The sequence below is a fragment of the Xiphophorus hellerii genome, chromosome 3, assembly GCF_003331165.1.
Source record: "Xiphophorus hellerii strain 12219 chromosome 3, Xiphophorus_hellerii-4.1, whole genome shotgun sequence".
NCBI classification, from domain to species: domain Eukaryota; kingdom Metazoa; phylum Chordata; class Actinopteri; order Cyprinodontiformes; family Poeciliidae; genus Xiphophorus; species Xiphophorus hellerii.
The window spans coordinates 23,606,754-23,621,926 of record NC_045674.1 but is presented as its reverse complement, the minus strand read 5'-3'; the positions used below and the strand labels follow the sequence as shown (position 1 = coordinate 23,621,926).

At 40.0% G+C, this 15,173-nt stretch overlaps 2 protein-coding genes across 5 annotated transcripts in view; one reads left to right on the top strand and one right to left on the bottom strand.

The window, feature by feature from the left end:
- The first annotated feature begins 2,933 nt into the window (after positions 1–2,933).
- On the top strand, positions 2,934–11,172 carry LOC116717213 (protein lifeguard 1). Its single transcript, XM_032558432.1, has 10 exons — positions 2,934–3,066; positions 3,927–4,095; positions 4,336–4,414; positions 4,810–4,863; positions 5,048–5,138; positions 5,241–5,278; positions 6,645–6,732; positions 8,824–8,913; positions 10,144–10,191; positions 10,794–11,172. Exons 1-10 carry the CDS (start codon positions 2,962–2,964, stop codon positions 10,944–10,946), a joined length of 915 nt encoding a protein of 304 aa, XP_032414323.1. The 5' UTR covers positions 2,934–2,961; the 3' UTR covers positions 10,947–11,172.
- A 1,047-nt stretch (positions 11,173–12,219) lies between these two features.
- LOC116716976 (ankyrin repeat and IBR domain-containing protein 1) overlaps positions 12,220–15,173 on the bottom strand; it is a 40,135-nt gene continuing 37,181 nt past the window's right edge. For all 4 annotated transcript variants that reach the window (XM_032558012.1, XM_032558011.1, XM_032558014.1 and 1 more), the window contains one exon: positions 12,220–15,150. In XM_032558012.1, coding sequence (XP_032413903.1) covers positions 14,263–15,150 — 888 coding nt within the window. In that variant the 3' untranslated portion in view covers positions 12,220–14,262. The remainder of the gene's footprint in view (positions 15,151–15,173) is intronic.

Sequence of the window (15,173 nt, the reverse complement as noted above, 5' to 3'; positions counted from 1 at the left end):
AGCACGGATCCGTGGACCGGCGCTAGGGCTCTCTGAGGCCACACAAACCACACTTTCAATTCTTCAAATAAATCCTTCTGTGGGCAGGCCGGCCACGAAGCAGTTATTCACAGCAGCATACGAAAGCAGAAAGAGAGACTCTCATGATGGCTACATCTCTTCTTCGCCGCTGACACTGTAACACTCCCCTCTATCAGTCCCAGAAGCCCCAAAGAGCATCACAGCAAACAAAACAGGACTGTCACCACATGTAGAGATACACCTCAGTATTTCTATCGCCCTTTCTCCATCCTTTTTTTTTTGCTTCCTTCCTATTCTTTACATGTAAGACAGGTAGAATGATGGATGGATGGATGGCTGGACAGACCATATCTCTCTGTTCATCACACATTATGCTTCATGAGCCCCGCATTTCTCTGGTTTGGACGGCTCCGAGGCAATCTGATCCATTTCAAATTTGGCCTCCCACTGATTGGTATGTCAACACAGGCTTGATTTCAACTGCCTGCTCAAATGTGACTGTGTTTGTTGTGCCGCCCATTCAAATCCAGCCGAGATCTGATGCAGAGGTGGGAGCGGGGCTCATCAGATTTGAGCAGGCATTGTAAATCCAGCTTGTGTTGACTGACACACCAATCAGCCGCGAACAGAGCCGAGAGCCTGTGTTTGTGGCGCAAAACGCTGTCTGTGCCTTCAAATATGACGTCTTCATTTTGTTCTCGCTTTATCTTATTTATTTATTTATCGCTTTGTGAACATAGGAAACGATGTGATTTGTTCTTGTATTTTTTATTTTTATTTTTTTACTTTGGCAACGCTTTGAAAAGAGCACAAATATCACACGTTGGCGACTGAAATGAAGGATTTGATCCAGCAGATAAGATGAAGAGGCAGCCGGGTTTTAAGAGAGCTCTCTGGAGGATTTGGAGTTGTTGGGTGGGTGGGGAGGTGACAGCATGTGAAGGGCCAGAGCCACAATCAAATGACTGCAATTAGCAGAGGAAGCACAGGAGACTAGTGCCCCCAAGTGTTCACTTGATGTATAAATACATAAACATGGCAGTCTGGGTGAAATTACCTGGAAGGAATCGTCTTGTTTTTGCTCCGTACCCCGACTCTGTGTGTTGGCACCTGGATGCTCTGAAGTCGTCAGTTTAATTGTTGAGAGGTTTCTGTGTAATCACCACGTGTCTGTCACACCTCTTAATGTGAAATCATAAGCTGAGCTGCTCAGGCTGCAGATTTGCTGGAATGGAATTTAATGAAATTTTCTTGAACATTTGCTTCTATATATCCTTTAAACTGTGTGTAATCAACTGTAATAGACAGTTTTATAGAAAGTAGGTTCACGCTTGGCTGCTCTCTGATTCATGGATGGATTCCTCTGTATAACCCTTTTAGTGGCAGTTCTCCGTGAAGAAGCGCTAAGACTGTATTGACCTATATTATTTCATGTATTTTGGCTTCAAGTCGTTCTTTTAGCTATTCTTCTCTTCTGGTGTGACCCGACATCTGTAATCTTTTAAAACAGGACGGCCTGACGGCATGCATCACTCATCCATTTCTTTGTTGGTGGATGACATCCACAGGCAGAGTGCCATCAATAGGTAACCAAGGTGAACCGTGAAGGCCAGATGACTCAAACGATTTCAACGACGGCCATTGTTATTTTCTCTCTCTCTCTTTCTCTGTTTGTTCTGTAAAGCGGGAAAGCCACAGAGTTATCTCGAACAGTAAGCAGTGTCTCATGAAAGGATATGGACCCCAAAAACATACCTTTATTAAAGCAAGCATATGCAATTATTCTAAAGGTCATAGTAAATCAATGTTGGTGAGCAAGAGACAAAAAAGAAAAGCTTAATTTATTCTGACTCAGTGTCAGCTTTCTTCATCTGAATATCCCATTAAGCCTAATGCCGCACCCCATCCTCTCCCTCAGGAGCTAAAGTCCTGTCTCTGTGGGAACCAGCTGATAGCAGGTAGACTTTGCCCTAAAGAGGAACAACTGCTTCCTGGCTGTCACAGCAGAGGTAAGGCAATACATTATGAACTGTGGTTGTAATCAGCTTCTTTCAACATCAACCTTAATTAAATACCTCTTACAAGATTTTAAATACACAAAGGGTTCTTTAAATAAATTTTAAAAAAAGCTTTTTTTCTCATGCTGGAAATAATGACACTTTTGAGTCTGAACAGAAACCGAGTCCACTTCATGTCTTATCATGTAGTTTCACTTCATTGTGTTGGCTGCCTGACGAAGCCTGAGTAGAGAACAGAAGAGGATTTTTATCTCTTAGATGATTCCTTATAAGAGCAAAAGATGAATTAATTTACAACCCCCCCCCCCCAGAGAATTAATGTTATTGTATCACTGGTGGGTTTATTTTAAAGTGCTACTGTTTGAAGCTATTCAGTGTGCTCTCTTACTGCTCCTCATCATTGCTTTACCACCACTTTATATTGCAGAGCACTGATCATTGATGCACTAATTATGACTTGCTCAGAAATACCAACTTAAAGGGAAAAATGTCTTTTATTTTCTTGCTACTTATAAAACCAAATTCTCAATATTTCTATTATTATTATTATTCTTTCTGCTCTGTGTGCCTTGTCTTTCATGACGACAGCTGGATTTCCTCTGAGATCAATTAACCACGTTCTCTCTGACCATTAAAAATACATACAGCTCCATTAAGTTGGGGGGGTTAAGGCTGTAATTATGGATGTTAGTTATGGCTCACTGTGTGTTTGTGCAATGCATCATTTTGTAATTACCCATTTATTTGTTCCCTGCTGACAGCGCCCCATTTGCCAGTTTAGCATCACTGATGAAACCCCAGATACTGTCTAAAAGGATGCCTCTGGGCCTGCGCTATCACCCTAACTTACCTTCATGTGTGTTGTGTCTTCTCTCTTCTCAGTTTTGTTGACGAAAAAGATCGGGTTATTGAAATTAGTGAAATGGAGCAAACAAATAGCAGCACCGATGAAGGATATGAACTTCGCCCTCCTCCCTACAGCCCTTCGAACTATGAACAAAACTCCTACACAGGAATGGCATACCAGGTCAGTGACATCTGAATACCAGAGGTAGTCTTGTAATGTATGCTGTAAACTGTATTTTAACTGAGGGTTTATGACATAACTAATCTCAGTAAAAGACATCATCATCGTGATATCATAAAACATTTATTTAATCCAAATAAACACTGCTTGTAAATACAAACGAATAGCTTGAAAATGAAAGTCAAGCTTTCATTTTTACCATCCTTTTTCAGGTATGAAATGATGGCACTGCGTTTTGAAAACAACTGTGTGCCCAGATCTAAGTTTATTCATTTACCACACAGGGAAATATTTTGTTAGAGAGAAATGTGACACTTTTTGTGTACATTAACATAATTTTGGCTCAGTAGTTGATCTCTCTTTTAGAGGGAATATGTAGAGTTATTTTGAACTTGGTTTACTCTCAGTCACCCAACTTTGAAGCACAAACAATAAATTATCAACTAGTGTGATGCTTGAATGATACTGAAAAATTAAATGACAATAACAAAGTTGGTCTTCTATCACCTGTAGAACATTTCCTGGATTAAAGAACTGATGTTGTAGCAATATCTTGAGAAACTCAGCCGTTTGTTTATCTTTAGTTGAATTGATAACTGCTACAGGTGCAGCTGATCCAGAACGCTGCTGCTCGCATCCTCATTAAAACTAGGAAAAAAGAACATGTGATCCCAGTTGTAAAGTTTTTATACTGACCCCTGCAGCTCAGGGGTCAGCGTTGCTGTTGCTGAAATGTCCTATACAAATAAATTTGGTTTGGAAACTTCCCTTTCCAGTTGCAGTCTTGTTTTGAGTGCATAAACTTTGGACCTACTATATGCTGATAATGAATTTCTGTAAACTTCTGACCAACGTTGTAGGTTGGCAAGGGGAACATTGCAGTCATCTCTCCTCCTGAGTCCTACAACAACATGATCCATCCGGAGGACCCACCTGCATTTGGAGGTGACCAGTATGGCGGTCAGGCTCCGCCTCTATACGCCAGCGAATCAGAGGAGATTGGTTTCAGTGTCGCTGCGATATGGCGAGGTGAGAGCTAAAGAAAGAGAAGGTCAGGGGGATGAACGTCTTTCTCACTATCTAAGGTTTTGTTCTTCTTTAGGATTTGATGCAGAGTCACTGAAAACAAATTCCATTTTTAATAGTGCACAGCATAAACAACATCATCCTCCAGCCTGCATTCCTTTGACAAACTCTCCATGTTGTTGTGTCTTTTTCATTTCTCTCTGCTTTGCTTTGCTTTCCGTTTTCTCTTCTTCTGTTTAACAGGTTTTGTACGGAAAGTCTACCTGACCTTGATGATTCAGCTGCTGCTTACTGTTGGGATCATCTGTGCCTTTCTTTACTGGTGAGACACAGACTCTCTAAGGAGTTCTTTGAATCCCTGTCAGAAGTCTCTCCATAAAAATAGCTGCCGCGTGGCCTGCCTTCGTGTGAAAGCACGCCTCATGCAAAAGTAACAAAAGCCGAGTTGCCACCATGGATATATGAGCATCATCATGGCTTATATCCTACAGTGGCACCTAATGGTACAGTAGAGATTATGTTTTAGTTTGCATTAAATTGAAGCATTTGTGTTTCGCAGCAAAAGGCTGCAACTGCATTTTCTGACATGATGTTCAAACCCTGCATGTGAAATGCTCTGTCCTGTGTTACACTTGCAGCAGGCATTCATTCCTCTGCTTCTATTAAATAAATTATGCCTCTATTAAACAGTGCTCTGTTTTTCTTATCAAATAACAGGGACACACTGAAGTCTTGGGTTCATGAGAACTACTGGTTCTCCTACACCATGATGTAAGTCAAAACACTCTGATTTAACCGTTGTCATCCTTGATCCATGCCATTTTTAGTTCATTAAAAACTTCCATGCAGCAACCCGAGGAACTACCAGCTACACAGCAGTAGTTTCACTGCATTTGTCTTTTTATAGGCTGCTTATTTGATATTTATGATGCACGCTATGCTCACCGTTTAACAGGTCAGTGGTGGTGGTCCTTATTCTGGTTTTGTCCTGCTGCGATAACATCCGTCGCCAAGTGCCCCTCAATTTTATAGCTCTGGGTTTGTTTGTGAGTAGAAGCAGCACCATCCAGGCAGCAAATTAAAACACCACCATCCTTGCTCTGTTTAATGGGTTTTTTTTCTGTTTGTCTCTTTTTTTTCTCTCTCAGACTGTCGCAGAGGGCCTGATGCTTGGATCTGTGGCAGCGTGAGTGTTTGTTTCAGAGGATAACCTCCACCTGATACCAACTCATTTGCACAATAATAATCCGATTTGATCCAAATCTGGTAACGTGCTCGACTCCAAGCTTGAAGGCATCAAACTAGATACCATTTTTGGTGGCTATCCAAAAACGCAGGCCACGGCATCACATTTTCCGAGATTTTGGCTGGGGATAAACCAGAGGCATGACGGACTCAAATCAATTTCTCTGCACCAGAAGAATTTTGTGTAGTTATGTTTTTTATTTATTTATTTATTACATTCTGTCAGTCTGGTATCTCTTTTTTACCTACAAGTCAATCTGTCAGAAATGTCAGAAATATCAGCCCAGGAGTGACTATCTCTAACCCTGGGAAATTATCATATTTATAGAATTTTGCTCAAATTTTAGATATAGTGTCTTGCAAAAAATATATATATCCATAGCTCTAAACTTTTACACATTTTGTCACATTGTAACCACAAACTTTAATGCGTTTTATTGGCACTTTAAGTTGTAGACCAGCACAAAGGACCTCATAAATGTGGAGTGAAAATAATGCATGGTTTAAACGTTCTGAAAAGTGTGGCATGCATTTAAATTCAGATGCCTTTAGTTTGATATCTTCAATTTAAAAAAAAGTCACATACTGAAATATTGTGAGTAATTGAATCTTAGTATAAATACAGGTATTGTTTAAAAGCATTACAGGTTTGTATTAAAAATCAACAACAGAACCAGGAAGACAGCAGGCAGGTCAGTGGAGAAAAGTTGTGGAGTTTAAAGTCAGGCTAGGTTGTAAAACAACAACCCTCAGATCACTCTTCAAACTACCATTCCACAATGAAAATCGAACTGCAAATCTATCAAAGCTATTTCCAGGATCCTCTTAACTAAAAAAAGCGCTCATTAAACTTTTTAGTTTAATGCAAAACACTGGCTGTGGCAAAAAACTAATACTGTACATCTCCTTTTATTGCATAACTTGCTGTTGACAAACCGTCTCCATTCCTCTTGAGCTTTTTTGCCAAGAGTAATGGCCAAAAAAAAAAAAGAGTTGTTAAAACCAGGAACGTAACAGATGTTCAGCTGTAATTGCTGTGATAAGAGGCTCTATAAAGCTTTGAGTCCAGAGGCCGGATCCAAATTTCTGACTCAATTTCCAAATCTGGTTTAGAAACAAAAAATAATGTCAGTAAATCATTTTAATACCTCTTCACAATTATATAATAGTTTTAGTCAATTTTGCACATAAATCCCAGGTAAAAAAAAAAATATCTGAGTTTGCTAAATGCAACTACTCACTGACAACTGGTTACTTCCAAGATGCATCTCCAACATGCAGCGTCTGTTTGATATATCTGTCTGCAGGTATTATGAAGCCGAGGCAGTTCTGTGGGCTATGGGCGCGACGGCTCTTGTTTCCTTTGGCATGAGTCTATTTGCCATGCAGTCAAAGGTAAGATCAGTCACACACTCTGGGCTTGTGTTTTACAGCACAGCCAAAAGTGACATTTTATAAACTACAGCGGCTTATCGGCCTCTCATAAATATCCGCGCTGCGAGATGTGTTTCCGTTGCAGTCATCTGGAACATGTTGGCCAGGTTTCCTGATGCAGCGCAGGCTGAGGTTTAATGCTTCGATGGGATTGCTGTCCAGGCAAAACTATGATTATTGCTGAAATCGGTGTTTGTGTCAGTCAAATAATTCCTCCCATCCACCAGCTCGCCTGAACTCCTCTGAGCTGAGGCTTTCACTGTAAATCTGTGATTACTTGCAAAGTCACAGCATTCATAATGAATCTGCTAATAAATTTGTTTACTCAAAAAAGGACTTGAGAAGAGATTTTGCTACTTTAGCAACTCACATGTAAACAGTAATAGAATTTACCTGAAGACTGCTGCAAATATATGTTTATGTGTTTGTGTGAGTTTTCTTTGTTACATTATGATGGGGATGGAAATGTACTGTACATCTATATGATTAATAAGCCTATTTGCAAACTTATATGTTCTGTAAATGTTGTGACTAAAATTCATGGCCTAATAGAGACAAACCGGTTGCCATAAGCTTATTTTGGGGAGTCATTTTGGTTAGGTTGAGGAATGTCGCTTCAAATTATTACGGTGTTGTGTATGAACTGGAAAACACAGTAACTCTTCAGTCTTTGAAGAATTCCTGGAAGCAGATTTTTGTTTTACTTTAGAAAGAAAGAAGTGTTTGTTTAGACACATTTCTGCAGTGAGATACAAGATGCCTCAAAACATAAAACTCACACAAAGTAGATTCTACATATTTTCTGAGATGAGCTAATTTTCTAGTTTATGGTGGAGCTGAATGGTGCTTCTGTTATTTGTTGTCTGTTAAAGGTTTTGAGCTGTTACATAAGAAAATGTAATTTTGAAAAAAACTCAAGCAAATTGGTGGGGTTGCAGGTCTTAATTTCTTTTTGCGATTTTGTTCAAAACGCAGCCATCTGCCTCAACACTTTTTATTTTGACTGCGTGTCGGGGTTATTTTCTACCCACTTTGACCACTGATGATTTAAAGTACTTTTATGTAATCTAATTTTGTCGCACAGATAGAAAGGAGATCACTCAAGTACTTTCTGGTTTGATCAGGAGTCATTAATATCTTATTCATCTAACGACTCCACAAAAGACAAACGTCAATAGAAAACGTTTGTAGTATAAAGTATTCATAAAACAATATTCTGTGGGGAAAAAAAGTGTTAGGCATTTTTATGAAAACACTTCACTACAAAGCGGATATGTGTTTCAAATTAAGTTCATTTTGTTTGCATGACATAGAGGCAAAATGTGGTCTTTATGTTGCTCCACTCCCAGTTATAGACTGAATATTCAGTAAAAGCTGCTGTTTTCGTGATTATGATTTTTTTTTCTTACTGAATGTCTGTAAGGAGTTTTCTGAAAGTATAGGTTAGTATGTTACTAATGTTCCTGGTTCTTACTAAGAATAAAACAATGTAGATCTAAATGAATGAATTGGCAGAGTGAGTGGCCACAGTCACAACCAGTTAAGTTTTACAACTGGTCGTTCATCTTGCAGCTCCCAACACCTCTTTCACTGCAGTTCACACTACGCACAGAGCCTTTTGATCTCTGTCACTGCGAAATAAATGTCATACAGGCCACCTCGCATGTTCAGCTCATAGCTCCTCAGGTGATCAGTGTTCTTCCTACAGGGGCCATCTTTTTACTGTCCGTTTGAAAAGGCCACGCGGGCCAGTAGGTCATATCTACTGTCCTCCTCGGTGCCTCGGCTGCAGCTTGTTGATTAATAGCTCTGGACAATTATATCCAGAGCTATTAGGATGTTCTTTTTATGTGGAACTCCAGTATGTCTTTGTCATTTCACTCCCTGCAGAGCCGCTCAGCTTAGCCGCAATACCACAGATGGCCTTCAGGATAAATGAAAGAATTTCTGTGCAGCTTTTATTTATTCATTTAAATAAAAAAAAATTTCTTCAGCACTGCATCATCATATTTTTTTTTTTTTTTTTTCCCTCTCCTTTGTTTCTGTCATCAGTGGGACTTTACCGCTGGAGCTGGGTGCTTGTGGATGTTTGCCTGGTCCTTATTTTCCTTTTTACTGATGTGTGCCATCATCCGATCACAGGTAACAATGTCGCGCTTATGCATGTCTGCGGTAAGACCAGACAGGGCAGTAGAAATGTTTTACAGTCTGCCTGGTTTTATTATCCTACTGTATTGCCAGTGACCTATAAGCTGAATGGACTATAAAGATGGACACACACCTTCTTAAACCTCCAAGGGGTGACACATCTCTCCGAATGATGCATATCACTATAAAACCCTGTTCTTGGCATTTGCTGGTCATAATGTTTAGAGAATTAGCAAATGTCCACAATGTTTAGTGTTTTAATTTGATCAAATGGAACTGAAAACGAACGCTGCAATTTTAAGGGGATCGTCACATAGCTTTAACTTCACTTTCCATGCAGTGCCTTGCAAGTGTTAGTGTTTATGTGACAAACCAAAGTAAGGCAAGTCAAGTTTATTTGTTCAACACATTTTAGCAACAAGACAACTGAAAGTGTGACTACTTTTTGTGTTTTATGGAAACATAAAAAGTAGTGCATTATTCTAAAGTGGAAGGAAAACACATTCAGATGAAACACCTCCAGAAGTCACAAAAGCCAAAAACAACAGAGAACAACCTTACGTGTGGGGGTGAATCTAACACTGCACATCAACCTGAGCACATAATGATGGTGGCAGCATCATGCTGTGGGGATCCTTCTCCTTTAGCAAGGACAAACAGGTAAGTTGTAATGATAGATGGATAGGAGATACATTTTTTTTTTAGATATTTATTTTGGTCATTTTTAACTTTTCCATCCACAAGTCAAAAGCACACAATGCTGCAAAAACAAGACAAACAGAACAAGGAAAAAACAAAACTAACACAGAAATAGATTAATGCTATTTAAATTCCTGTCAATGACAAGAGCACAAAACTCTGAAAGAAAACATATTTGAGGCTACAAAATTCTCTGGACTGATTTTTATAGAGCCTTATTAACCATGGTTTTGAAGATTGGGATTGGGGTTGGGAGTAGAACTGGAATTTGACTTGGAATGAGCGTTGGACAAACGGTTGGATGGAGAGTTGGAAAGAGGGTTGAGTTGGAGTTAAAGTTAAATTCCAACACCCATTCAAATTTTTACCAAACACAATGAGCTGACAGTATTCACACTGCATTTTCTTAGAAAAGGCTGGTTGTAATTTGAATTTTAAATGTGCTTACACGCATTTGTGGAATAAATAATTACAAAGATGTGTTGTTACATCCCTGCTTATTTTACCTCTTGTTTCTTTCTGCAGTTTCTCTACATCTTCTACGCCTACCTGGGAACTGTGCTGTTTTCTTTAGTGAGTACACTCATACCTCCATGACAGCCAGAGATTGTCTGCAGCGATCTGCATCAAAAATCAAATGAAAACAAGTTTTGAAAAAGACAGAAACTGACATTAAAGAAGCTCTAAAGTCAAGCAAATGTTTGTGGCTAAGCTTTGATCCCACAGGCCATGTGGGCTGCCACCAGTATTAGTCCCTGTCCTTAATGTAACTCATATGCCCCCCTGTGCCCTTTCATTCTTTTCATTCTTTCATCAATTATGCACTTCAGAACAGCAGTGGGCTTCATTTGTGCAGCCACATTTCCTAAGTGCTTTTGGCACTAACAGCAAATGTTGTGACCCATCTTGTCAACTAGCGGAACAGACTGCAACCTGCATGCAGAGCCGAACACGCTGTCAGCAGCAAGTCACAACTTATTTTCGACTGCAGCACTCAAGCTGCACAATAATTTATGTCTGTTGTTTATATGCACAGTCTCATCCCTAGAAAAAAAAAGTCTGTGTTTGTTTTCAGAGCCTAGCTAATAAATGCCCTTTTCTCTTTCATCATGCAAGTACACTGTCTTCAGATGTCAGGGATGTTACAGCGTCTTTGTCTGCCTGTCTCTCTGCAGTACTTGGTGTTTGACACTCAGCTAATTCTCGGGGGGAAACACAGGAAGTATGAAATCTCTCCTGAGGAGTACGTGTTTGCTGCTCTCAACCTCTATCTGGACATCGTTACCTTGTTCCTCCTCCTGCTGCAAATCATTAACTTCTGTCGTTGATTTTCTTCTTACACATTTTCTATACCTCATATTACATGACGAAAAGTAGTCATGTCACATTTAAATTCAGACATTTGCAGTGTGGGTATGATGAAGCTTTTATCATGCATCAGGATGCTGAAATATTTCCCAGTCATACAGAGTAAGCTTTACTTCACTATTGAAGCTTTAAATATTTGTTAATATCCTGGTTTGTTTACAAATGGATGTAAAAACTTTAAAATAAAACACATTTCATTCAATGTGTTTTCTTTTTTAAAACCTTTTTTTTTGTTGTTGTGATCAGGCTTGTACCTTGCAAGTTTTTTATATCCATGTTCAAAGATCAAAATACTAAAAAGAAAAGAAAAAAGCAAGCACAAGGCATCTGAGACAACTGAACATTTCAGATCAGCGATGACTATGCACACATGGGAGAAGTAAAAAAAAAACACCCTGATATACAATCAAACACTTCATCACTCAGTTGGCTCAGACACTGATAAAAATAAAAAAAGTCACTTCACCAGCCACACGGTGTGCAATCACGCAAGATTAACATTTCAAGTAAGCCTCTGACCTATTTAGTATGGTGAATTTGTAACATTTTTTACTGTAAAAAGTATAACTCATTTTTATAGTGGGTTTTACACATTAGAAAATGTTTTTGCAAACAACATCCATTGAAACTTTGTTTGTCTCGGCTCCATGAGAGCAGTCTGTCCTCTCTGTGGCATAAACCGTGTTGCATTTTCTCGCCTCATCCTTGGGTTGTTCCTTCCCTTGAAACCAACTTTATAGTATTTTCATATTCTGGGCACGAAGAGTGGTTGTTTTCACCTTTAATAATCTCACTGCCTTTTGCTGCACAGAAATGTTAGGGGAAGTAAGAGCGCTCACTCTATTTTTTTTTTTTGCTCCGTTGCCAGTAAGTGGTGCCTATTTGACACCACTCCTTTTGAAAGGGCGTTTTTTCCCCCGTCAAGATAACAATCTGTTTTTAGTTTGCAACAATAGGCTGTCACCTTGTGTGGTTCGATGACAGGTCATCAACCATATGTCGTAGTGGAGTGGGACTCAAAAGGCTGTTATGTAAAAAAAAAAAAAAAACATGATTTAAAGTAACTTGTCTGGTTTGACTAACAGTGCTGATGTTTTTTTTCCCCCCTCCCTTATTAAGATTTTTTTTCTTGGCTTTAAAATATTGTTGCCCTCAAGGAACTCAGCTGATCTGAACAGGACTTCTTTGACTATTCAAAGATTAAAAAAAAAAAAGTAATAACTACCAACACAGTAAAACTTAACACAGTTTATTGGCATCACACACCAAACAGTTTTCATATAAAGAGGAAATGTATCAAGTATAGACTATGAAAGTGCAAACAGCATTTTAAGAATTAGTTGCTTTACAATAGAAAATCTTAATGAGTTACAAAAAGTCGTCATTTCTTAAAATAAGTCACCTAGAGATCAGAGGTGAAATATAAGTAAAGTAGAACCTTCTTCTTGAATTGCAACCATTACAAACCCAGCATACTATTTGACCAACAAACATGTCTCCTGTGGTTTAGGACCCTTGAATCCATCATATCTCCATCATCCGTATGGCACTGATAGTTTAAATACTTGAGCCTTGTATGAAAGCAAAAAAAAAAAAACTGCTGCTAGATTTAGTGTTCCTCTATGTGTCAACTTTTATAAAAGCTAATTTACTTGAATCAGACATGAGTCTGTACATAAACAAAATGAGTTCTTTAAAGTCAAACATGATTGTTTTTCATGTCGTTATTCACAAGTCATTAATAAAAGCAGAAATATCTACGTTATATTGCAACTTTCCTCAGATACATGATACACATACAGCCTGTGAACGTACTTCAATGATACAAATAATTTGCCTTTTTTTAATCAAATAAACATAGGGCACAGAATACTCACAATATTTTAACAGTTACATATTTTATCAAACTATTTAACAATCCGTTTCGTCCATCAGTGTATTGTGTGAACAAACAAAAAGCATCATGCTACAAAGATCTGGATTTAATAAAAAAAAAAAAAAAGAAAAAGACTGGAGTTTGTGTTTTCCTGCCAAATGTCACGAGAGAGACACTTCTTTAAGGTAACAGGTGTTTTTGTGTCTGTGTGAATAGCACTCAGAAGAAGGTGGAAAAAGAACCGAATCATGAAGACTGACATAAAGGCACTGTAATTTCAGCTTCACAGAGAAGTGCTTCATAGATATGGATTCCCCATTCAGAAAGTTGGGAATTTCTTTATGCACTACCCTGCAGAGATTAATCCACCTAAGCACAACTTGAGCAGTAATAATTAATGAAAATAAGACTGGAAGTGATTGCCTTGTTTTCTCATTGGCTGACCTTCCCTGGGGCATACGAACCGGACCTCTCGTCTTTCACATTAAACATTCAGCTTAAGCATTATTTTTACACGAACTACAACCAAATTCAAAGCATTCTCTTCAGAACGTGGGAGCTGAATGAAACAGAGCGCTCCACTTCGCCCCCTCCCTCCTCTGGATCTGTCAGCGTTTCTCATTTTTTAAGCTCCGAGGACGCTTCCTATTCAGGCTGATCCTCGGAGATGAATAACCATTGTCAAGACCATTCTGAAATATTTTTGAGTAGGCCACCTGCTTTTTCAGTTGAACAAATAACCTTTTTTTTTCTCTTCTTGGAAGTTTCTCATAATATCCACTACCACCGCAGTGTAAAACTATTCAGTTTCACACAGCACACGAAAGCTTTTAGTGAGCGGGATTTGAAAAGAAAACTGAACCACAAGCTCAAACAAAAATATGGCTCAGGATGTTCACATTTAAAGTTTGTGAGTTTGTGGTAATCAGGCACAATTTGCTTTTAAAAAATCCACTTGGTGACTGCAAACTGTGCTTTTATAAGTCAGTGTTTGGCACCTATGAAGAAAGCAAATTTGGACGGCAATGAGAACCATCTCTCGATCTGCATCCTATAGAAAATGTTGATGTATGAATATAACAGCAACAGATTTCATTTTCATCAAGATAGAATTTCTAATTTGTTTCAGATCATCTTAGTGCGTTCAATGCAGTGTGTACTCACGATACTAAAAAAATAATAATAATAATAATAATCAGTGGTCTTATTTCACTGCTGGCCTACAGTTCCTGCACTGAATTTAAACTGTAAATGCTTCTTTACACGCTCCCTAGCAATGTATAGCTGACAAATTCTTTATTCGCAGTACATTCTATACCAGCAGCTCCAGCAAAGCTGCTTTCCGATCTGTAGTGGTTTTTGGACTTCAGTGAACCTCCTCGTCATCCCAGCCAGGCGACTCAAACCAAGTGCATGTGGTCCTCCCACTCAGAAGAGCTGGTGCTGGGCAGCTGGTCAGAGGCATAATCAGACCGTGGACTGTCAACATGGAAGCCCTTTGAGCTCGCACACTCGCCATGCTCTCCACTTCTGTCAGGCGCCGCCGTGTAAGGTAGCTGCATGGTGTCCAACCCCACCAGATCCAACTGAGTGGGCCTCTCGGCGACGGCGCTCTCCTTCTCCTCCGTGTTGCTTGACCTCTGCGTGCAAAACCCCGCATCTGCCATCGCCTCCTGAGGTTTCCTGTCATCGGGGAAGACGATGAAGCCGCCTTTCTCGTTGTCTTGTGAGCATCCTTCTCTGCCTTCAGGAGGCGGAGCCACGTTGGGGTCGGTCGGTGGGACCAGGGTTATGCCCTGCGGATTCATGTCGTGAAACCAAGCCATAATGTTTCCAAGCAGATTAGCATTCGTTGTCAAGGCAGACGACGACGACGGTTCGTTGCTGCCGCACGTGGTCGAGTCTGTGGAGGAAGAGAAAAGGCCGGTGGAGGAGTTGCTGCCCAACAGAGTGGCTGGTTTCTGCGCCCGGAGACGGATGTCACAGTGCTGCATGGAGGGGGGGCCGCCGGGGCCGGGAGAGTACTGGCCACTGATGTTGCCCAGCCTGGCCAAGTTATCGGCTCGCTCCAGCAGTTCTGAGCTGCTGAGAGAAGCTCTGGGGAGGACGTCGACGCCCAGAGCGGACTGCTCAAGTCTGGAAGGCAAGGAAGTACCGATCGCACCGAGCGAGGCTTCGTTGGCGAGGGCATCGTGATTGGAGCCAATCTCTGTCATCCTCGAGTCTTGGAGAGAGAGCTGAATGGCCAGTAAAATGTTTGGGTCATCCTCATCCAGGGAGTCGAGACCCTGCAAGAGCAAACAGGATGCAG